We start from the raw sequence: 24,022 nt of genomic DNA, 5'->3' as shown, positions 1-24,022 counted from the left end.
AGTGTCGTATAGCAACGCCAAATTTGCCGTTCGTCTTGTAGTGCCAATCTTTGGCATGCGATGTAATGTTGGAGTAGGAATTACGCATTTGGATTTATTATTAATCAATTGATGTAGTGTGTTATTAATCTAGTCGTATATCTAGTCAGATCAATATCTTAATTTAAACGATAGATCTTTTCGATTACAACAACAATGTTTCTAGTCTTACAATGGTCTGAATTTTATTTACTGTAACAATAAAATAAATGTTTGTGAAGTTCTTGTTTTATTTAAAGTTTGATTATTTTTAAAGCCCCTTTTTTGTTACAAGGATGCTAAAATTGGTAACTATGAGACGACCGACAAAATATTGATGCTTTTTTTCTAGATTTTATTTGGGCTTAGCAATGAAAATGCAGTACCTATTTACACTACTTCAGATTTCCAATTTATTTGCTCAGGTTAGTTGTGCCTGCATCAAAATTGTAAGATGTTTTTAAATGCCCCTTGTATTCATAGCTAGAAATTTTATTTTGATGTTAAAATATAATGGTCCTGTAGTTGACCCTTGTTCATTCATAATACTTTATGTTAAGCATTACGAAAGTATTTGGTTTTATTTTTTTTACAAAATACATTACACATTTTTAAGAATGTGTTTAACAGTACAATGTTTCAAATTGATAAAACTATTAAAAATAATAAGTTCAACAAAGTAAGCTCTTGATGTTGGCTTATCGATGTTTTATGGATTCAGCCACAAGCTTTTGAACACGCTTAACTTACCAAAGCTAACTTATTAAATATTACGCAAAATTACTTTAGGGGAAGTTAAATTGGCACACCAAAGTTTTTATAACATCGTTCGTTTTATTTACTTAGGTTTTCAACTAAAATAATTTTGTGTTATAAAAATCCAATCCCTTTTTTGTTCAATTTTAATTTTTTGGCACATTGCCAGCACGTGCAAGTTTTGTAAAACATCTTTGTAATTGAATTTGTTCATATCAGACTCATTTTTAATATTGCCAAAATGATGAGATCACTTTGGATTTCATTTATGTTATCTTTCAATTTGAATCAGCACAAGCCGCTTTCAAATCTGCTTTAAATATTTATAATAATCAATTCAGATTGTGCAAAATATCACAGAGACTGTTCAAAATTAATCCTTACTTTGTTGAACTTAGAATTTGGAATCTGCCACCAAATACTAATCTACCTGCAGGAATGCGTAGCACCATTACAATGTGTTGTATGATTATTCAGAGAAGCCCTTTTACGTTTGATCGAATGATTCCTGCTACAATGTAATTTTGCGCATGTCATGCTAAGACAGAAGTTTTAACTAATAAGTTTGTGAATTTATGTTGTCATTGTGTAGCTAACAGAGTCCTTATTGGAATGCTAGCGTGTTCTGCCAGAATGTTTTCCCTTTTTGAACCATCATCGTCAACGTGGAACATGAATGCTTTAGATTCATTTACATTTCTGAAATCATTTTTTTTTATCATCTGCAAGCTTCTTGTTCCGCGTTGCATCTTTTTTTTTGTTTACTAATCTCGGCGTGTGTTCTCAGGATGACTTGTCTAACGATATTGAAAGTCTGCTAGAAGAAGTGAGAAATGTTCAGACACGTCTCTCAGATCTGCCCGATGAAAGCCTACACGCCATGGAGGAGGGTCTCAGGGTGAGTTCCATTGTAAATACACCATTTTACACGGAAATAACAATCCCAAGTCCTACTGACGCTACCGTGAATGTAGTTTCCATTATAAATTTAGACGAGCGCCCGTTTAAGCCGTGGTTATGCGTTCTCGTACTATTCTTGGATACATTCGAACGAGTTGTTTAAATTCAAGCGAGCCAGAAATTTTGCCGAACCTCTGATATTTCAACAAGTTCTCAAAAATTACAAGTAAACAAAACTAGAATTATACATACATCACTCATAAATATAGTTAGTTACGTCATTGCTAATATTTGTCTTTTATAGCTTATGATGGTATAACATCTGTAAATAATTACATGGCCTTGACAGTGAATTTATCCATGACTATCGTTTGTTTGGGCCATCCATGATGTCACCTATGCACATTGTGTTACGAAATGGAGTTAATAATACTCAAGTAGTGTTTGGCATCTCTCAGTAGGGCACTAGCATACGAAACCGGCGGGCAGAGGCTGCGAACGACTCAAGTGACAATCGAACTAGTGGTAGTTTGTTATTGTGTTATAGACATCATTCTCTACATTGTATTCTCTATATTTAGTGATGCATCTGAACAGTTGAAAAGTGCAAGTGATTGCCATAGTTTTGAAAATTGTTGTGGATTATTTGGGATACCCATATTGTAAAAGGTAATCTTTAAGTTTTTAAACAGTATAATTATAAAATCATACGATATACCAATACGTAATTCAAACATTAATTTATTTAATTAAACAATATTATAAATCCTGCGTCTCATAGCATAGATTCCAGTTTAATAATTAAAAGTTTTGTCACATTTATATTAAGGAATGCAATCATAGTATGAACACAAAATAGTAAACAAAGGCCTTCAATATTCAAATTGTTTTCTAAGTCGACGGCATAAGAGCTGCTCTTAATTTTACTCAAGGTATTATGGCGGTCTGTAATAAAACGTGCTGTAATTTTCAGTTTTACGATGCTATTCGGCACCATTATTCTAAAATACCTACTTAGGTACCTATTTTTATCGACAGGCATGACTCATAGTGTGCTCATAGTTATTACAGTTTGATGAAAGTCGCATCACTAATCGAATTAAATTTGCATAAGGTGGCAATTGTATTTTTTCAAGTTATTTAAAAATTTAGATTGAGATGCGACTCTTAGACCTTAAATATGCGCTAGAAAACAAAATAATTATCAAAACTTTAGGACTATACCAAATATTTATTTTGTGTCAATTCAATATTTGCATTTAAAGCTAGTATTGTATTATGTAACATGGAACCTCGTCTTTTTTAAATCGATTGTAAATATTTCTATGATCCAATCTTAAACATTTAAAAATAGCATTCAGTCTGTAGGATTACTTGATATAATTTAAGCCCATGTGCCACATAAATAAGCCCAAGAACACCAACATGCTCCACTCCATCAATGCCGTGAGAAATAAGTGGGTCAAATGTGGACTCGCCTCTGAACACACAAATAGACTGTCCTAGCAAGTTTATAAATTACGTTTCTGAGAACTCGTATAAATATGAATATATACAATTTGTACACAATAACAGAACATGATGTCATGGGCGAATAACAAACAGGTAGAGATAAAAAGTTGTATTTACTTAGGTTTTATCATTGAAACGGAATTACTCATTTCTTAAATTAGCATTCCTGTACGTGCACTTACGTGTATGATGTATTGAGACTTGGGACGCTTAGGCAGGTACAGAAGTGTTAGCCTATTAGAAACTAAAATGAGATGAATAAATCTTTCATCCAATGTGTTTCAAACATTTTCGATACTTGCACTTTTAGCATTAAAAGTTCCCACAGTGAGGTAATGGATTTTTTCAAGTAAAAAAAAGACTTGCACTTATATTTCCGTAATATTTTTCAATAAATATGCAATAAGCTGTAAACGCGCGCAAGGGAGATGAGCCAATGCTACTCTCACGTTCATTCCCGCATTATCACCTGTTATACCTAAACTGAAACTGGACAGCGAGCGACTTATTGGCCATAGATTACAAATATTTGACGCCAATAATAAGCTATTTGATTTTTATTGATTGATGATTTTCTTTTATTTTCCAGGAGGGTATAACAGTTCTAGTCAAGTGTGAGGAAGCGGCCGAGCTTCTGGAGACGAAGATTATGGAGTACCGGCAGGAGCAAGAGGTGCAGGTCTTGCTGAAGGACCTCATCGTGATGAAGGCTAGAATCTCCAAACTATTGGTCCAAGCCCGTCAGGGACTTGACGTCATCAAGGTAAGAAAGGTACTTATTATTTTTTTCTTTTTGGTTTGATTTTAATTACTTACTTTATATTTTCGAGTGATTTTTTTTTTCTATTTTTATACTGTAACTTATTTTTTTTTATTCTTATACTGGATGTATACTTACTACATGTTTATTTCACTCCGTCAAGTAAAAATGATCTACTCTCAACATTTTTTTTACTTAATATTTCAGGACGCCAAAGAAGAAATGGCGCGACAAGCGATTGAGATTGAAGCAAATAAGGAGAAAATAATTAAGTTGGATAATTGGCTTGAATCAATTAATAACGAGCTAAAAGAATCTACTAAGCAATCAGACGTTTTGACTGAAGAGGATATAATTAAGTATATTGAAGTTTATGAGAAATATATCAGAGAATACGAAGAGTATGAGATTATATTGAAATCTATCACTGTGATAAGTAACGATGAATCTAGTCAGTCTCTGAGAGATAAGTTGAATGCGATGCAGAGAGCGTTAGAAGAAACAAAGAATCTAGTCATTGTAGAGATAGAAAGGTTGAGGCATGTACTGGTGCAGATCAGATCTGCACCAGAAATTGCCGAAGATGACATTTCTCAAACGGATAGAACAATTGATTCTACTTCTATGCCCGAAGAAGTTGTTAGTCCAAGGGAAAGTGAACTAGTTAAAGAAGAAGTGAAAACGATTGCTGAAAAAGTTCCATCGGAAGAGAAGACAAAAGTTGAATTAATTGAAGAGATACCTAAAATGACAATAGAAACACAAACAGGAAAAAGTCTTATGTCAGACGCTCCATCGGTGGCAGACAAGTCTATCATTTGCCAGCCCGATCCTATTACAACCCACGATGTTTCAATTACTTGTGAACCACCAAAGGAAATTGAAGTTCAAACAAGTGAGCCCCAATCTCTCGAAAAAGAAGTCCTTGAAAGTATTCAAGTCAGACAAATCATTTCAGACGGTCATGAAACTATAGAAATCGCCAGTAGGCCAGTTATGAGAGAGCAAAAGATGGACGAACAATCCTTGTTTGTTGATGCTAATTACAAAGACAATAACGATCTCAAAGACTCTCAACTTAACATCATCCATAGTCTACCTCAATCATTCGAAACTGTCATGGTAGAACCAGATGAAACAACAACAGAAGTTGTTGTTGACGCTGATGGCACCAAGAGAATTATTGTAAAGAAAATACGAAAAACATTGGTAACAAGACAGCAAACCATTCAAACACGACAACAACAATCCCAAATACTCTCTGGCGAAGGTACTCAGGATATGTTATCGCAAGTGATTTTAACGCAAGACACTGGATCGACATCTAGACAAGACGATGATGGTGTTCAACACATCCAATATCAAACTCACGAAGGTAAGATTATTTCTACTTTACCGGGCGGAGAGGTTACAATCCAAGAGTACACATCGAAACCAGATATCGTAATAAAAATGCAAAAAGACATGAAACCAGAAGAGATTCTTCAGCTTGCTGAAGGTGAAATTCGACCTGACATACAGACATCATCCTCAAGCGTGACTGCTGTTGTGCAGCAGGTTACCAAACGAATTGTGAAAACCCGCCGCCGTATTATACGACGTGTGGTCATAATTGATGGTAAAGAACACGTCACTGAAGAGGTGATAGAAGAACCTGACAATGTTGAGATATTTGAAGAACAAATCCCAAGAGTTTCTATCAATGTAAGAGATATTGGTGGTGTGCAATTTGAAGAAATTGACGACTCGCAGGGCAAGGACGATAAACCGCCTCTAATGCCACCTGATTCAAGAACTGACAGAAAATCGCCAAAAGACGACAAATCAGATGATTCTAAACCAGACGATGACGATCAAAAGGATATTGGTAAACCCGTCGTAACCCAGTATGATGATGCTCCGTCAGATGTACAAAACTTGAAGGATTTTATGGCAGAATTCATCCAGAAAGAAACTGATCATTTGATGGGAACTCATTTGGCGGAGTCAGAAACTAGTGTCCGCAAATCTGTAAGTAGAGAAAGCACACCAGTCATTGTATCAATGTCAGAAAGTCATGAGGGGCCCATAATTACGTCCCAGACATTTACACCAGTGTCTCAAACACCACAAGAAACACAAACAATGTACAGTGGAATACACACAGGGCAATATAGTACCACAGAAGTAAGATCAAACACTGCCACTGTGGTACAAAAGATCACGAGAAAAATTACCAGAATTAAGAAACGAATAATCAAACATATTCAGATAATTGACGGCAAAGAACATGTCACAGAAGAAGTGATTGAAGAACCTGAAGATGTTGAAATAATTGAAGAAGAACCCAATGTCATTCATAACGTGCAATCTCAAGGTGTCCGGACTAAACGGATTAAGATCATTCGACAAGTTCAGATCATTGATGGCAAGGAACACGTCACAGAGCAAGTAGTAGAAGAGCCTGATGACGAATATATTCCGGAATCAACTATGACAGCTGAAATCGATGTTAATATAAGCAAACAGCCTATTACTACTGAAAAGGTAGAAATAAAAGAAATATCTCCTGCAATTGTAAGGCCAGATAACATCTACAAATCAGAAACAAGTTTGAAAGAAGGAATTGTCGAAATTCCGGATGATATCCAACAGGAGCATAACATCGTTTCTGATACATCTGGTTTAACGATTCCAGAAGAATCTCATCCAAGCGGAGAAGTTATCACAACACTGGAGACATCAACCACTCCACAGGTCTCATCTCCTAAGGATAAAGTTTCGGAGTCTATGTTGGGTGCAGAATTCGATATTAAACCTACATCTCCCAAAGATAGTTCACTTATTGACGCTACCAAAAATTTGCTTGGAAGTGAAATTGATCATCATTCTTTAGTGGTAACCCAACATGAAAAAGTAACAAAACCGCAAGATGGATTAACAGCAGAAATATCTAAATTTGAACAACCTGATCATCATTCTTTAGTAGTGACCCAACATGAAAAAGTAACAAAACCGCAAGATGGATTAACAACAGAAATATCTGAACTTGAACAACCTAGTTTCGTTGCAATGTCAGAATTACGAACAGTTGAAACATCAGAAAGCAAAGATTTACAATCAGCACATGATATTAAATCAGTTGAAACTCGAGAGACACCTGATGATACAAAATCTAAAATTGAAATACTTGATTTAACAGAAAAAACTGACAAACTTATAACAAAATCACTACCTGATGTTAAAAATCCTGCCAAAATATCAGCAAAACAAGAAGTAAAGGAGCAAGACAAACCTGCAGAAAACGTTGAAACCACAACAGAAATATCGGTTGCTAAGGAATTCACTTTGGAACCACATTCGAGAAAATCTTCTGACGTGCAAGATTTTACAAAAGAATTTTTAGAAAGAGAAAGTGTGCACAGTACTGGCCTTAGAGTTAGTGAACCAACCCAGATACCGACAAAATCGGACATTGCTTTATCTCCACGAGAACAAAGTCCAAGTGCACCAGAAATCGAGAAAATGACAAAACCTCAAGAGACAGAATCTGTAGATACATTTATCTCTGAAACAACACAGGTTCAGGAGACACTCGATAAACATCCTAGCGATGTCGCAGAACATGGAGTGGTTTCATTAGTTAAAGAACCTGAAGATGTTAAAAAAGATGCAGTAATCTCACCTACGGAAGACATTCCTACATCAACCACTTTTGTCCTCACTGAAGAGCATGCACTGCTGCAATCGGATTTAACATTGCCACAACAGGCTGAAATAGCTGATACTACACAAAAATTGCTTCTGGAAGAAAGTGTAAAGAAAGAACAATTTGATGAACCAAAAGAAACAGTGACTAAGGAGGTGACTGTGATATCTGAACCACAAAAACCAGATAATGAAGATACAATTAAAATACAAGAAGCAGAAAAGCCAAAAAATATTGAGGGTTCAACTAAAATAGAAATCAAAGAAACCCCAGAAATTACTACACAAGTATCGACCAAAGAACCTATAACTCAATTGGGAGTAGAAGTGCAACCACTTAAAGTTGGCAGTATTGTCACCGAGACGGACGTCTCGTCCGTTCCAGCTATAACAGAAATTTCGTACATACAACAATATGAGCCACAAATTCAAAGCTCTACAGATAGTGTAGATAAGCTGTTGGCTTCCACACTGCCTCAATCTCAACCAAACGTCAGTATAATGCCATCAGATGTATTAGAAAAAGGTCAACCAGAGCAGCAACCTGATCGAAAATATGACATCAATTTGTTACTTGAGTCAGAACGCCATGATACACACTTGCGTGGCCACGACTATAAACCCTCGCGACCAATTGATATTAAAGAAAATGGCAGTGAGCCAGAATTGAAGAAAATTGACCCACAAGAATCTCAAAAAACCGTTGACATATCAACATCCATTATAAAATCAGACTTTTCAACAACGCTAGAGCCCAAAGTTCAAGTGGACGTAACATACGAAGGTTTTGAGCTTCAAGAACCAGTTTTAGTGATAAAAGACATTGAAGTTATTCTACCAAGCGAGGTTCAAATCACCAAAGAATTTACAGAACCAAAAGTAACAGATATACTAGAAAAAGACCAACCTATAAGTGAAGTTCCTGTTCAAGAACCCTGTATATTACCAAGCGAAATTAGCATTCCAAAAGACGATGAGGATTCCAGTGCAAAACAAAAAATTGAAGATGCAAAACCTGTTTTTAAAGCTACGCCTGAAATAACAACTGTAACTGAAAGAGACATAGGTACTGAAACCGAAATCATTGCAGAAGAACCACAGGAGTCTCAACAAACTGTTGATATCAGCACAACTATCACTAAAACTGACGTTATAAAAGCAGTACAACCCAAGGTAAAAGTTGATGTTACGTATGAAAGTCTTGAAACCACTGAACCTGTTTTGGTTAAAAAGGATATTGAAGTTATACTACCTAGTGAGGTTAAAATAAGAAAGGAGATCAAGGCACCAAGTGTGGTAGAAGTTATTGAAAAAGAACAACCCGTTGTTGAACCTACTCCTGAAGCACCCGTTACAGTTGAAGCTATAGAGAAAGGTCCATCAACTGCAGAATCTCCCCAGGAATCAATCAAGGAATCCAAGAAAAGTAAAAAGAAAAAGAAACACAAGCGTGGCTCAGGCAGTGACTCAACTGAAACTGAATTACCAACAGAAGCCGATAAGAGCTTAACAGAAACTGAAAGTTCTTCATTAAGCCATTACGTACAATTACCTTCCTCGCCTAAAGTTCAATCACCAAAACCTACAAAAGACATTTTGGAGCCGTCAGTAGAAGAAATTGTAACAGAAATCGATTCACCATTAGCTGAGTCTGAAACTATTGTTGAAGAACAAGGATATGAAGCAGAAGATATGTCTTTAGAACCAGCACCTGTCACCGATAAGAAGAAAAAACATAAAAAACGTAAGCAACAACCGAGTGAAGTCACGACGTATCCAAAACAAAGCACGGCTGAATCAGATCAAACAACTATAACTACACCAATAGAGCTTGGTGAACCGACTGTTGGGAAAAAGAAGGATAAAAAACGTAAGAAGAAGCATTTATCTGGATCAGATTCTGTACCAGAACCTGAAGAGCCCGAAGTTGAACAAAAGCCTGAAACACCAAAGCTCGGCAGTGAGATAGTAGAATCTTCTCCACGAGAAGAATCTTATCATACAATGAGCGAGACATCTGATATCAGTACAGTTAAAATAGTGGAAGAATGTATTCAGAGCAGTCCAGAAACCCTACAAAAAGAAGTGACCACCACTGTTACATACCCCGTACCTGTAGTAGAAGAAGTTCTTACTCAAGAATACTCAGTTCAAACATCGCCGGAACTTTCTGTCGACACAACAGTAGAAGAACCGGTTGAAATTGCAAAACCTGAAACCACTGACACTGTGTTGCAGACTTCTCCAACGCCAGTGAGTGAATCTTTGGTACAAACAACACCTATAGAAGACAAAGATGTCCATACACAGACTATTGAAGAAGTTACAGTGGTTGAAAAGGTGCAAATGTCCGATTCAGAAATGCAAACGAGTCGTGTTGAGAGTCCAGAACCTGTCATACAATCTGAAGCTACAACACAGGTTCTCCCTCATGATATCTTTACCCCCGAAGAAAAATTCTCTCAAACTTCATCCCCTCTTGAGGAACGTAAAGAAGAAAGCCCTGAAAAGATTTCAATTGAAACGGAATCTAGGGAAATGCAAACATCACCATTACCTCAAATAGAAAAGGATGAAAAGAGTACGGAAATAACTATTGAAACTACTGAAATGGATATTCAAACAGTGAAACAAGATATCACTGATCAAGAAACATCTACTACGCCTGTTAAAGAGAAAGAAATGGCAGAAATGAGTATTCAAACTCCAGAAGTTCCTTTAGTCAGTACTTTCACCCAATGTGAAGAATTTGAAACCAAATTAGAACAAACAGTTGATGAACAAGAACCTAAAGAAGAGATTATTACAATAGACACAAGTCAGCAGACATCTCCTAGAGTTGAGACAGTTGAAGTGCCTTCGACTATTGAGCTAGATATTGAAAAACCTGAAATAATAACTGCAGAAATTTCACAGCAAACATCCCCGAGGGTCACTGAAGATGTCAGTGCACAGCCATCATTAGAAATGGAAGCACCAGAAGTAATTACTGTAGACAGCACTCAACAAACATCACCGCGCGAACTGCCTGAAGACTCAGCTCCAATAGTAACTTCGGAAGAAAAGAAACCCGATATCGATACTGTTGACAACGCCCAACAAACTTCACCTAGGATTATTCCTGATGAAACGCCTGAACCAAAGACAATAGAAGTGGCTGAAATTAAGACCATTACAATTGACAGCACACAGCAGACTTCTCCGAGGATTGTTGAAGAAGATTCAACATTAGTGCCACCATTAGATCTGACTAAACTAACTATTTCAAGTGTTGACTGCACACAGCAAACGTCACCTAGAGCTGTTCAAGAAGAATCTATTTTAGTGCCTACATTAGAACATACGAAACTGGACATTAAAACCGTAGACAACACGCAGCAAACTACACCGAGGGTAGAAGAGGAAGCTGTTAAACCGGCTGAAACAAGAAAATCTGAGCTACAGCTTGATCTACAGAGAAGAGAAATCACTACTGTAGATACAATTCAACAAACATCACCGAGAACATTCTCTGAAGATTCCATCTCTACTTCGACAGATGAACCGTATGAAGTTCATTTACGAGCACAGATCTCAATACCACAAGCGACAACTGATTTAATTGAAAGTGAGAGGCAGTTCGATGAAACGCCAAGTCTTAGTGAGAAGCATAAACAAAAGAAACGAAAACATAAGAGAAAGGCGGATTCGACTTATGTCCACTCACCTGAAAGTCTATCGGATCCTATTAACAGTGAAATGTCGGTGTCTATTACACCCACAAGTGAGGACATATCCAGCAAAGACACTTCATCTATAGATGAAGGCATATCACATTTGAGCAGCCCTATACAAACTATGCCTCAAGACTTTGGCGTTTCTCAACAAAGGCCAACTTACTCTGACGTTGTTCAAAGATCAAAATCTAAATCGCCATCTCCGAGTAAAACTATTGTGTCGCAGAAATCCGAAAAGGCTAGATTACTGGACGCCCTTGAAAAACGCACACAATCAGTTACTGAACCACAAAAGACCACCGCCGATGAATCAATGGTGGTGGCATTGTATGAACCGTCAGTAGAGAAATCGTATGATCTCATTGTTAACAAGGAATTGGACGAGGTTAAGAATGCAGTTAATAGCAATGATCCACGACGAACTGAAAGGAGTATTATTATAGTGATTGAAACTATATCTATCTGGTTGGAAGAAATTCAACTTAAGATCCAGAAAGAAACGAATATTGAAAATAGGCAATCTGAAGAAAGTGAGAGACTTCAAGCATTGAAAAAATATGTTAAGAGCTTAAAAGAAATTATAGAAGTAACAGAAATTAATGAAGAAATCATCACTTTAATTGAAACTTTGACCCTTCAAGTAGACGCTGTTAATAAACTTAACAGCCAAAGTTCTGTGAAAGTAAAGGAAGTTGAGAAGGACTGGCAAAAGTTTTTGGATGAAACTGAAAAATTGAGCCAATCTGTAGAACGCGTGAAAACCAGTCTTGATAAGGTTATCGTATCAGACGCACCAACACAACATAAACTTGACTCATTAGACCAAATTGAGCTAGAAAATATTGATAATTCTGACAGGGTTCAAAAGTTATTCAGAAGATACCGCTCATTTGTAGACGTAAATCTAAAACGAGAATGTCCACCAAAATTATATGCCTGTGATGATGATACTAAACAAATTGACAATACTCTTAATACTGAAAGAGATAGGCTATTGCAACTAACATCTTTGGCAGAAGAATACGAACAAACACTACAAGATTTTGGCCAAATTACTGATGTAGCTGAAGCTTTGTTAGATGGTAAAATCATTGTTTCCAACTTAGACCATTTGCATGAAGAAATACAAAAGCATAGAAAGTTCTTCGTCAATCTCAGCCACTGTAGGGCTATTCTTGAATCCTTAGAAGATAACTTAGACAGCGAAACAAGAGCAAAGTATGCGTCGCTCCATAATTCACTACATGATAGAGCAACTGTTATCATCGACCGAGCGGCAAGTAGAGCACAACAAATGACACTAGCTGCTTCTAGATGGACATTACTAGAGCAAGGAATGAAAGAAGAAAAGCAGTGGCTCGTTGTTGCTCAACAAAGAGTACCCGACCTCACTAATGTAACATCCATGGACCATGAACAGTATATCAACTTATATCAGTCAATTAGTTTGGACGTATCTCATCACTATGCAAAGATGTTACGTTTGCTGTCCATAACAGAAGGACTCCAAAATCTGATTGTATGCTCAGGCTTAGAAACCGAATGTTCAGGAGCATTAGATACGTTACTTGCACTTCAAGATGACGTCGATTCTAGGCTTACTCGACTAACAGCATTTAAAGAAAATTGGTTAACGTATGACCACCTCATTGACAGAATCGAAAGTTGGATGAAAATAGCAAACAGAGAATTAGAATTCATTTCTCCGGAAAATATTAATACAACTGGCAATTTACGTCGTTTCTGGGAGTTGAAAGCTCAACATGAAGTTCATAATAATTTGAAGAATGAATCTGGCACACAATTTGAAAGAGCATTAGAAATTCTTCCAATTTCTGATGAAATGAGCCAGCGACAATTCTATTCCAAAATCGAAGACAGATGGCGTGACTTAGCAACCAGAATCGGTGATCTACACAATACGGCCATCCAGAATATTTCCGATCGCGACTTATCATCTGGTGAGAAGCTTAACATTCTCGAGGATGAACTGAGAGAATTGCGATCATCATTGGACAGTCTGAAAGGAGTGATCAAGAGCGAAGACGAATTGAATTTGTACATCGAAAGACTGCAGGTAATGAACGGACGTGTTGACAGGATTCTGGATGAGCTTGGAAGACTGAGTTTGCTGCCGACAGCAGAATCCGATCGCGTGGGTGCTCTAATAACGCAATCAGGAATACTGGCGGATCAGATATCTGAAGAGCTTGAGCGCAGCTTGTTGCTGAAGGAGAAGATTGTGCAAGTGCAGACTGGCATTATGCGATCTCAGAAGAGCCAGCGCCGCACTCGCCAAACACTGGAAGAGTGTGAAGCGGCTGAACGACTGGGCAGCGATGTCGTCGAGCGCGCCGCTGAAAACTGCGAAAGGCTTCTGGACGAGCTGTCATCGCAGTGGCGCGATATTTTGGCGCTGAGACAAGCTCTGCACACACTACCAACCAGTCTGAGGGTCTGCGTCTCGCCTACTGGCGTGGAGAGAGACATATCAGCGTTACAGGTAAGAATCCATTTAATTTACTCAAACAATAAAGTCACTCAGTTGAGAATCATAATATAAGTTGTTTCAAGCGATTATTCGCATTTCATTCGTCTTAGTCCGAATAAAATCACCTTTTTAGTTTGGGTAATAATTTTGCTTAGTTTAGGACTAGAAGACGTAGTGTAAAACGTCCAAATTAATTATTTTTAAAACCTTTAGATTAACCCCATTTATGTACTTCAGGAAACCCACGCGGAGCTAGAAGTGGCGGTGAACGATCTGAACCGCCGACTTCGGGCCAAAGTGCAGCTGTGGCGGCGCTTCGAGCGGCAGCTGGAGCTGGTGCAGGGCGCCGTGCGCGAGGCTGACTACATGGTGGAGCTGCTAACTGTGCAGGGGCAGGTGGACTACGACCGCCTGCTCAAGGCCACCGAGAAACTCGAGGTACGATCTTATTTCCAATATGGCTTCATGCTGGTTACATGTATAGAGTCAATGTCATTTATGTCATATTAAAAGATAATATCAAGTAGACAAATTATAAATATAAATGACTAGCTTTCCGCCCGCGGCTTCGGATCGTCATAAATTATAGCCTATAATTATGTTATTCTGAATTATGAACAATAATACTATAAAGTTTCATCAAAATCCGTTCAGTGGTTTTTGAGCCTATTCATTACAAACATACAAAAATAGGTACAAATCTTTCCTTTTTATAATATTAGTATAGATATATTGATTAAAGATAGATGATATCTCCGCGCTTTTCACGAATTTCAGTAAAGATGGCACTTTACCCTTCAGTAGGATGGAACATAAACTGATAATAATGTGAAAGATGGTGTGTGATGTGGTCGAACACGACTGCCTCTTTGGTAGCGCGGCACTGGCCACCAAGAAACCGCGTTCTTTTTTCTCGACAACCAATATCGTTATTCTTTTGTTTTTTTCTCTCGCTCACGGCCCTCTAATTTTCACGACTCAATTGTGTAATTTATATTTTATAAATAATTGTAACATTTTTTATGGAGTAAAACTTTCTATGAAACACGAAGTACGCATACACACACATTTTAGACAGGCTCGAGCCACTAGTGTGTTTTTTACGACGTCATAAATAAGCTGAAATTCCTTACAAATTACAAGTTACAAAGACATTAGACAATATATTCATTATCCACTTACCCCACAGACGCTGAGCGAGTCGCTCACACGGCGCAGCGGCGAGCTGGTGGGCGAGCTGCGTGACGCGGCGGCTCCTCTCGAAGCATCAACGGAGCCGAGCGTGGCCGCCGCGCTGCGCCGCGAGCTCGACGACGCCGCTGCTGCCTACCACCACACCTGCGCCAACCTCACGCAGCTGTGCGACAAGTGAGTGCACCTGGAAAGCAGAGCCGTCTTTAATAATAATAATAATATAATAATAAATAGTATTTATTTTCTCATCACAAACATTACAATGACACAAGTTTTTAAGCACATTAATTACAATTCAAAAACAAAGTTGTTTGTGTGAGACTGATGCCTATTGCCTGTGATAGGTATTTGCATACCTGTAGTAGGTACAGGTCATCAGGCTCCCACCACCCCAGATATTGGCACAATTTATAATTAATTAGAGAACCGATATTATATTATATTATTGACTCAGACATGGTAGTGAATTAGTGATGTATGGCAAGGATTACAAGGGCAGCGTATTAACTATTAATTAGACTAATTAACCTAATTAAGAAAGGAAAAGGAACACTAGGATTTGTTATTGTAGTGTGTGTGTATGTGTGTGTGTGTGTGTGTGGGTGTGTATGTGTATGTGTATGTGTAACCTACTAGGGGCCCTGGGCATTTAAGGATCTTAAGGATTAAGAGGGGGGCCCTCATCATCTGGAAAAAGGACTTATTGGCAGATGGGGGCCCCCTCAGTCGCGGGGCCCTGGGCACGTGCCCAAAGTGCCCAGCGGGAAAGAGGCCTGCTGAAAAGTTAAAGTAGATGATAGGTGGATGCAGGCCGCTACCAACGGTGCGATGTGGAAGTCATTGGGGGGGGCTATGTTCAGCAGTGGACGTCCTGTGGCTGAAATAATGATGATGATGATGATGATAGGATGTAGCAGTGGACCGACGATCTACGAGCCACGATAGCCTAACGGTGAAGGGGTCGGAGTGGCCGACTCGAGATCCGAGGAACGCGGGTTCGAATCCCACCGCGCCGCTCGACTATTGTGGTGAGCCCACTCGTAACACAAGCCTATTTAGCTTACCACGAGGGGCTAATGGGACTATTAGTAATACGGGCAGTACAAATTCCTAACAATATTTTTTTTTTAAACAAAACAAAATCAAGATCTGGTGGAGATAGCGCAAGCACCTGGATGTGGACAGCGCATAACCAGCAGTTATGGAACGCAATAGAGATCTATCTCTTACACCATAGTAGCACATTTTCAGTGGTCGTGGCATACCGGAAACAATTTGGTTGCTCAAATAAGCTGATAATGAGTTTTCTCTACATAACTTTATAACAATCGCACTGATTGATGCCGCCGCCATGGTGTTCTCAGTCCAGAAAGGCACTTACACTGGCTAAAATGCTGCCAGGCCTAGTGGATTAGCTACCGGAGCATGGAACAGCATAAAAATAGCAATAAAACTTTCACGCGCCCCGGCGCCTAGTAATTTGCTTACAGCAATTGCATTTTTCCTAAACATTTGTACCAGTCAGACCTCTAACCGTCTGTTCCTACCAGGTACCACAAAGCCGTAGACCTGTGGAAGCGGTACCGTGACGCGGCGGCGGCAGTCAGGGCCTTTGCTGAGTTCCAGGAAGGCCGCCTTCATGCCCTGCGGCCCGACGACGCTCCCGCTACTGCTGAGGTAAGTCAATGTACCTTATTGATTTATGCGGTTGTAGACCAAGAGCTACGCTAACATACCTGATGCAGTTTTCCATAAATTCAAACTATACACGCGTACGCGTACCGAAAAACGCGTGGGACGTCCACCCACAAGGTGGACCGACGACTTGATAAAGGTAGCAGGAAGGCGCTGGATGCAGGCCACTATCAACTGTGCGATGTGGAAGTCATTGGGGGAGGCCTATGTTCAGCAGTGGACGTCCTGTGGCTGAAATGATGTTGATGATGAACCTATACAAACAATTTCAATACTATTATGTCAGAGAGAGCAAAGCTAAATTAACTTAGCTCTTGGTCTGTAACCTGCATAAAACTGGAGCCAAAAAACCCGAAGGCGGTGGCATGCTTGCAGCGCAGGACCGTTTGCTGTGGAAATTCTAACCTTTATATCCAGCAGTAGAGTAGACATATTGATTGAAGAAGATTAAACGAAGGTACAGTCGCGGAATGAAAAGGTTCGTCAGTTTTCAAATTGATTCCTTCAACGAATCGCGAGCACATATTACCTTTTGAAACTATGTTACAGAATAATCTCGAGTTAGAGAAAATAATCTTTAACTGTTCGTCAGTAAAGTTCAAAATTATTCAGATCAAAGTCGATTTATCTTGTCAAGAAGATTATTACGAGGGCGGCACTGAAAATTTCGGGAATCAAGGAAGTGAAACAACATTACTATTTAAAAATGTATTTATTGCTTTTTAAAGTATTCTCCGCGAAATTTGACACATTTTCCCATACACGAAACCAATCATTGAAGCAACCATTCCATTCGGAAGTTTGGGTCTCCAAAATGGCCGTTTTGTAGGCGTCCACAGCTTCTTCAGGTGATGAAAATCTCTGACCACGCAATTTATTCTTTATTTTAGGGAAAGTATCGAAATCACTAGGGCTTAGGTCGGGGCTGTACGGCGGATGGTCTAATAATTCTATGTTTTCTTGCTCTAAAAACTCTTTTGTTCTGTACGCGGTGTGAGAACTCGCATTGTCGTGATGGAGGATGATGCGGCGATTGCAGTTCTCTTTACGGAGTTCAGAAACGACTTGTGGCAAACAAATGCTAGCATACCATTCTGCATTAACCGTTCTTTGTCCCCCAAGAGGAATAGTCGCAACATGGCCGGTTTTGGAGACAAACGTGGCCACCATTTTTTTTGCAACACTCCGTGAACGAACAATTTTTGTTGGCTTTAACTCATTTTCGAACACCCAAACTCGTGACTGGTTTTTTGTTTCGGGTTCGTACGCATATATCCAGGATTCGTCACCTGATACGATGTTGTATACAGCATTTCAGGATCCTGCATGTAATCTTCCGAGAGTTCTGACGCACCAAGTAACGCGAGCCGCTTTTTGCTCTTCACAGAGCGAATGCGGTATCCATCGGGAAAACATCTTTTTTACACCTAATTGTTCATGCAAGATTATTTGTATTTGACTCATGCCAATGTTTAAAGTTTCCTGAATTTTGCGGTATGTCACATGTCGATCTTCTTCAATCAGCTTACGCACAGCATCAACGTTATCTTGGGTGACTGCAGTTTTTGGACGACCTTGACGGGGACCATCACTGAGCTTGACACGTCCACGTTGAAATTCAGCAAACCAGCGATAAATTATGGTTTTGGATGGGGCTTCATTACCAAATGCAGAAATCATCCGGTCAACACATTGTTTTTGTGTTAAACCACTCTGAAAGTCATAATAAATCATCGCTCTTGAATTTTCTCGAGTCAATTCCATTTTCTCAACGACTAAACAAGTTTCACAAGACCTTGTGATAAGACCGAGAATCTTTTTTTAAATAAATAAATGGTATTCGATGCTTAAAACCAAGGAGTTTGCAATTAAAAATATTTTAATATGATAGGAACAGTGGAAATATTCTATTCCCGATACTTTTAGTGCAGCCCTCGTATGATTGATAAACTAAATAAAACCTTCTTGTTGGTTCAACCTGCCATTGTTATTTCTATATAAAAAAAACTACATTTTGTAACATTGCACTGATGGGATGGAAAAATAAACAAGCAAAACCTTATTCGTTAGCAAACGTCATATTTATTTAAATGTTAGCAGCTCTGTTTCTTGCACTGTTATGTTGGCAGATTTGACTCTTACAGTACCTAGTGCAAGCGAAAACCGACACTAAGGTGACGAACCTTTTCATTCTGCGACTGTACATTTACGAGTAGGTGTGACCTTTATTTAATTATGATTCTATAGAACAGCTTCGTTTAGGATTTTTGCTGGTCGGCCTATAATAGACTACGCTGAAAATTATAATAGAGTTAGTTTAATTTCACTTGTCACTTTGATACATTATAAAAAGTGTGTCAATATGTCAATCGATTGGCGGTATCAACTAGGCTACTTAATAGAATGAACTGCATTAAATAATAAAAGATTAGGTATAAAGAAAACGTTTTTCAGGGAATTTCCAAACGGGTAAGACTGAGTTATTCAAATAATTTATGCAAAGCGATTATTTTCCTTCAGCTTTGTCTGTCTGTACCTATTATCCTTCATTTGAAATGTAATGAGCTCTCTTGTCTACCGATAGTGGGTTTAATTTATAAGATAGGTATTGTGGCTATTTACATTATAGTGTTACTTTGCAAAATTGCAAATTGACTACAGTCCAAAAACAAAATTGCATCTTTGATTTTCACGCTGACATACACAGTGGGTACGTCTTACTTATCAACATTAGCATATTCTTGTTATATTGACCTAAGAAGTAAGTGCTAAGCTCTTGAAATGGTCAGTTTTCCGACTTCATTTACAAATATAACCACACCAGTAGCTTACTTTTGAATAGAGGAAATTATACCCACTTGAATGATTCCTCATAAAAATGAGGGCTCTGAAATTAGTGTCAACGATGAATTCTTTATTATTTACTACCTTTCCGCCAGCGGCTTCGCCCGCGTGGAATTTTGTCTGTCACAGATAAACTTTAACGCGCGCGTCCCTGTTTCAAAAACCGGGATAAAAACTATCCTATGTCCTTTCCCGGGACTCAAACTATCTCTTTGCCAAATTTCATCAAAATCGGTTCAGTGGTTTAGGCGTGAAAGCAAGACAGACAGACAGACAGACAGAGATACTTTCGCATTTATAATATTAGTAGAATATTGGAGATATTTTTGGATATGACTGTACAGTAAACCACGATAACTTAACGGGTCTTGCACCGAATTGTTTGCTTAACAGTTATTTTACAAGTGCAAAACAGTAAATTTTGGGCTACTGGCATTTTATGGCATTGTTCGTATTTTACAAACTGTAAATTATAGCTTAAATTAAAACTTGAACTCAATTATTTTAGGGTTAAATACTTAACGGTACAAAAATACCTACATTACTCGTAAACCAAATTAAATATGTTTGTCATGAAAGTAAAAAAAAGTTACCAAAAACGCAATATTAACAGTGATTATGATATTGCAAAGAATAACATCTAATTGGAACCTATTCCAAATAATGGCGTTAAATATCACATATAAAACGGTTAAGGAAACTCAAGGCGAACGATTTGCATCGAGTCGCTTACGTCATCGTCTTTTATACACGAAAACATTAAAATGTTTACCTTACCCGCACCTTACTAGGTTTTATAATAGTTTAGCGCCTAAACAGTTAATGCACGTCCGCACATTTTCCCTAAAGCTGAAGACACACTAGGGGACTGTTTGAAAACAAAGCTTGATCAATGGATGTAATGCCACTAGAAATATTTCAAAGAACAAACTTGTTTCTGTTACTTATGAACTCGTACTTTAGTCTGCTATGGGCGGTTTTTAAAGTTCTGAAATGTAGAAACAGAGTGACGTTTAATGAATGGCAGAATTTTTAAAAGAAGTTATAAAAATAGCATTATCGCATTTCGTCATGATCCTGTCATTTATATTCAGTAGCATAAATTAATAAAGGTGTATTAAAGAGTCAACTTTGGTCTGTGTTGAAATCCTTGGGGGCGGCCTTTGTCCAGCAGTGGACGTCTTTCAGCTGAAACGAACGAACGAACGAAAGATAATGATAATGACTAGGTATAAGTATAATCGCTAACAGTCTGCGTTAGTCAAACCATTCAGTGTGGACTGTGGACCCACCTTAAGTGCATCGACCGAGTAGCCGAGGTGTGTCACGCTGACTCATACGATCTTATTTGGCAGGTTAAAAATTACTTTGGCGACTGACGAGCATATAAAACATTATAATTGCAGTAAGTAGGTAATGACGCTATAAAAATAGTCCGCGCCAATAGTTTTGTGAAAGCATTATGTTAAAATTCGACTCAAAGAGAGATTAAACTCTCTTCACTTTGCAATCAAAAATAGATTAACGCCCGTATTCACAAACATTACTATGAGGTCTCACAGTGCGCGTGACACACGAACCAATCACAGAGCTCCATTCAACGCTGTGCGTTCGATTTACTGCTTCACTTAAGCAAGCATCGTTTGTATATACGGGCGTTACTCATACCACTAAATACATAGACAGCTCGGCATATCTTCGGCTTTATTTTTTACATAAATTGCTAGTTTGTAGTAGTCGTAGAGTAAGAGTAGGCGCACACCGTTGATTTTTAGTTGGCCGATAGTTGTGCCCGATTTTAATTTGTATGAAGAATCGGCCAAATCGAATCGGCGTAGTGTGTGTATGGGAATACATGCCCATACTGATTAACTGCCCTGCCCGACTAAACTATCGGCCGACGAAAAATCAACGGTGTGCGCCTACTCTAAAAGTGCAGCACTAACTAGGCAGGCAAAACAGCTGACAAGCATTTTCGTGCCTGAAAAGCATATTTGCATCTACTCACTCACTACATACACTGCCACGTTCGTAGCTTGATGGAAATTGCTTGCCTGTATACCTTTAGTAGACGCGGATAGTTGGTAAATATATTTCCAATCTTAGTTCTAAACGATCATAGTTTGCAGTGCATTCGTGCTTGACAAGTAGTTTCGAAAAACTAGGTTTAAGCAAATACTTAATTAAATGTCTTTCAAGAAACATCGCGAAAACAACCGAATTACTCGTAGTCCTACCTTTTGCTACGTCGAAATAGCGCAGAAAATCTAAAAACCTAAATTTACTACGTTAATGCTGTTGAAACATTGTTAAACAAATAAAATACAATTAAAATAAAAAATAAATTTATGTTTGGATTGTCGTCCGTGTTAGTTTAATTTTAATGAGACAGCTATAAATTAACTATAGCAATAATTGCAAATCGTAAACTACCAATTTAGATTGTCACATTTCTCACTATTTCAATAAAGCCAAAATTCATAAAAATGTTTATATCGCGCTGTTAATAACTTATATTAAAACGCCAAAATGTAAAAATAATATAAAAAACAATTCTTAAACACTGGTGAAATGTCAAAAGTCAAGCGTATTCTTCTTAGCGATATCATTTATTTATTATTTAACTAGTGTTATCTTCCAATTAATTCATTGACATAATCTCAATGACTTGGTTGAAATAGCAATTAACTTTACTAGTTCAACTGTGCGAATAAATTATTTTGAACTACCTTAGTTTAAATTTTTGCATGTCAAAAAAAGAGGACATGTTAATAAGTATAAGATTGAAGAATTGAATAAAGTGAATAATAAAAAGTCCAATAAAAAAGAGAACACCGCACGCGGTCATCACGCAATCACGTTGCCAGACAAATATTCATTATCTTCAGTTTCAGATCAAAGTTTACCACAATTATTGAGACCCTTAATATCTCTGTCAATATCGACAGGCACATATTTTTCTTTCTCTTTGAAATCCTTAGATTTCTTCTGTCTTATTTCGTTGCGGATCCTTTCCCTCGGGACTATTTTTGCCTATACGGCTTTATTAATAAAAGTTACACCCTAGTTGAACACTGGCTTAAATAATTGTCATCTACTATATAAATAAGTCTGGTTTTCCTTCCTGACGCTATAACTCCAGAACGCACGAACCGATTTCCACGGTTTTGCATTCGTTGGAAAGGTCTTGGGCTCCGTGAGGTTTGTAGGCTATATGATGTAGGGAACGCGGGCGAAGCCGCGGGCGGAAAGCTAGTTTAGTATGGAAATGTCATTTGAATCAAAGGTTCATCCTAGGTGTAACTTTTTATAAATAAGGGGGTTAGTGTTTATGTTTTATTGGCTGTGACTCATCCTGGTTACACCTAAGCTAATGTTGCATTAGTCCATACAAACAGATGATAAAGATTGTTCTTTCAACTACCTAGGCACTTTGAAGCAACGGTCAAGCGTATGTACTTGCCGAATTAAAACAGCTAACAGAGTGTAGGTACAATGACCGCGCGGTCACACGCTCTTAACAGTGTTTGCACAATGCCTCTGTTTGGATTTCATTTCTTTAATATCCTTTGGCATTCCGCACTGTGATTGTGGGATTTCCCATAAAAGTTATCCTGAAACTTTTTAATCGAGACGTATGGATAAAATAAGAAATAAGTTACCAAATGAAGCAATAAACGATTAAGATACATATTATTAGCGTTTTAGATTAAAAACTCAATATTTAAAGATAAAATATGCAAATTAAATCAATTTAGGCAAATTGAAACTGAACCTTAATAAAATGAAATTTCGCACTGTCATTGTAGATTCCATTCTTTATTCATCTACTCTTATGACCCTGACACCATTTTTATTCTAATTATAATTAATGTAAATACAGGATCACTTTATCGCGTGTAACCTATAGATTATGTGACTTTGTGTGACGAGTGGACTCAAACTCAACGTTGTAAAGTCCCACATAGTCATTAAGTTAATAGTTTTTTTCATGATTAATTATATCAATCGTCACAAACAAGCGTTCCGTCAAGCTAAAGGAATTCATTATTCAGTCTCCAATACCTCCCAATAGGCAAAAAACCGTCGTCACCTACAAAATGTTTGCAATGTCGAATACTTTCTGACGTAATGATCTGTAAATGGTTAGACAAGTATTGTTGTCTGCCCAATTTTGCGATTTAGTCTGGCAGTTTGTCTAAGTGCCAGTCTCCATCGCCCTGACGGCTGCAATCACCATTAAATTAATGTCTTTCCAGTCTTAAACTTCATGCTTTAGGTGGTTTCATAATTCTATTCAGACGCTTTTCATTTTCAGCGAAGATTCAGCTTCAAAATGCGACTAGGAAATTTCAGTTACCAAATAAGTGTATTTGTGTTTAAAACTTAATTTAAAGTCGCGATATCAACATTTGTTATTCCTAAAAACTTTAATCCTGAAAACAGAGG

At 37.9% G+C, this 24,022-nt stretch overlaps 2 protein-coding genes across 4 annotated transcripts in view; one reads left to right on the top strand and one right to left on the bottom strand.

Annotated features, from left to right (window-relative positions):
• Msp300 (Muscle-specific protein 300 kDa) overlaps positions 1-24,022 on the top strand; it is a 152,430-nt gene that overhangs the window by 101,966 nt on the left and 26,442 nt on the right. For 2 of the 3 annotated variants that reach the window (XM_028306328.1, XM_028306326.1), the window contains 6 exons: positions 1,562-1,672; positions 3,776-3,958; positions 4,154-13,852; positions 14,078-14,278; positions 15,030-15,208; positions 16,585-16,711. In XM_028306328.1, the coding sequence (XP_028162129.1) occupies positions 1,562-1,672; positions 3,776-3,958; positions 4,154-13,852; positions 14,078-14,278; positions 15,030-15,208; positions 16,585-16,711 (10,500 nt within the window). The remainder of the gene's footprint in view (positions 1-1,561; positions 1,673-3,775; positions 3,959-4,153; positions 13,853-14,077; positions 14,279-15,029; positions 15,209-16,584; positions 16,712-24,022) is intronic. The other variant, XM_028306327.1, reaches the window with a different exon arrangement.
• LOC114354071 (rod outer segment membrane protein 1) overlaps positions 15,145-24,022 on the bottom strand; it is a 57,798-nt gene continuing 48,920 nt past the window's right edge. Inside the window, exon 11 of the mRNA XM_028306329.1 lies at positions 15,145-15,218. The gene's annotated coding sequence lies outside the window, so the exon portion shown is untranslated. The remainder of the gene's footprint in view (positions 15,219-24,022) is intronic.

Source organism: Ostrinia furnacalis, unplaced genomic scaffold (assembly GCF_004193835.3).
Source record: "Ostrinia furnacalis isolate ACB-3 unplaced genomic scaffold, ASM419383v2 OfSCF1913, whole genome shotgun sequence".
In the NCBI taxonomy this organism is placed as follows: domain Eukaryota; kingdom Metazoa; phylum Arthropoda; class Insecta; order Lepidoptera; family Crambidae; genus Ostrinia; species Ostrinia furnacalis.
This window is presented reverse-complemented; position numbering and strand designations above follow the sequence as displayed.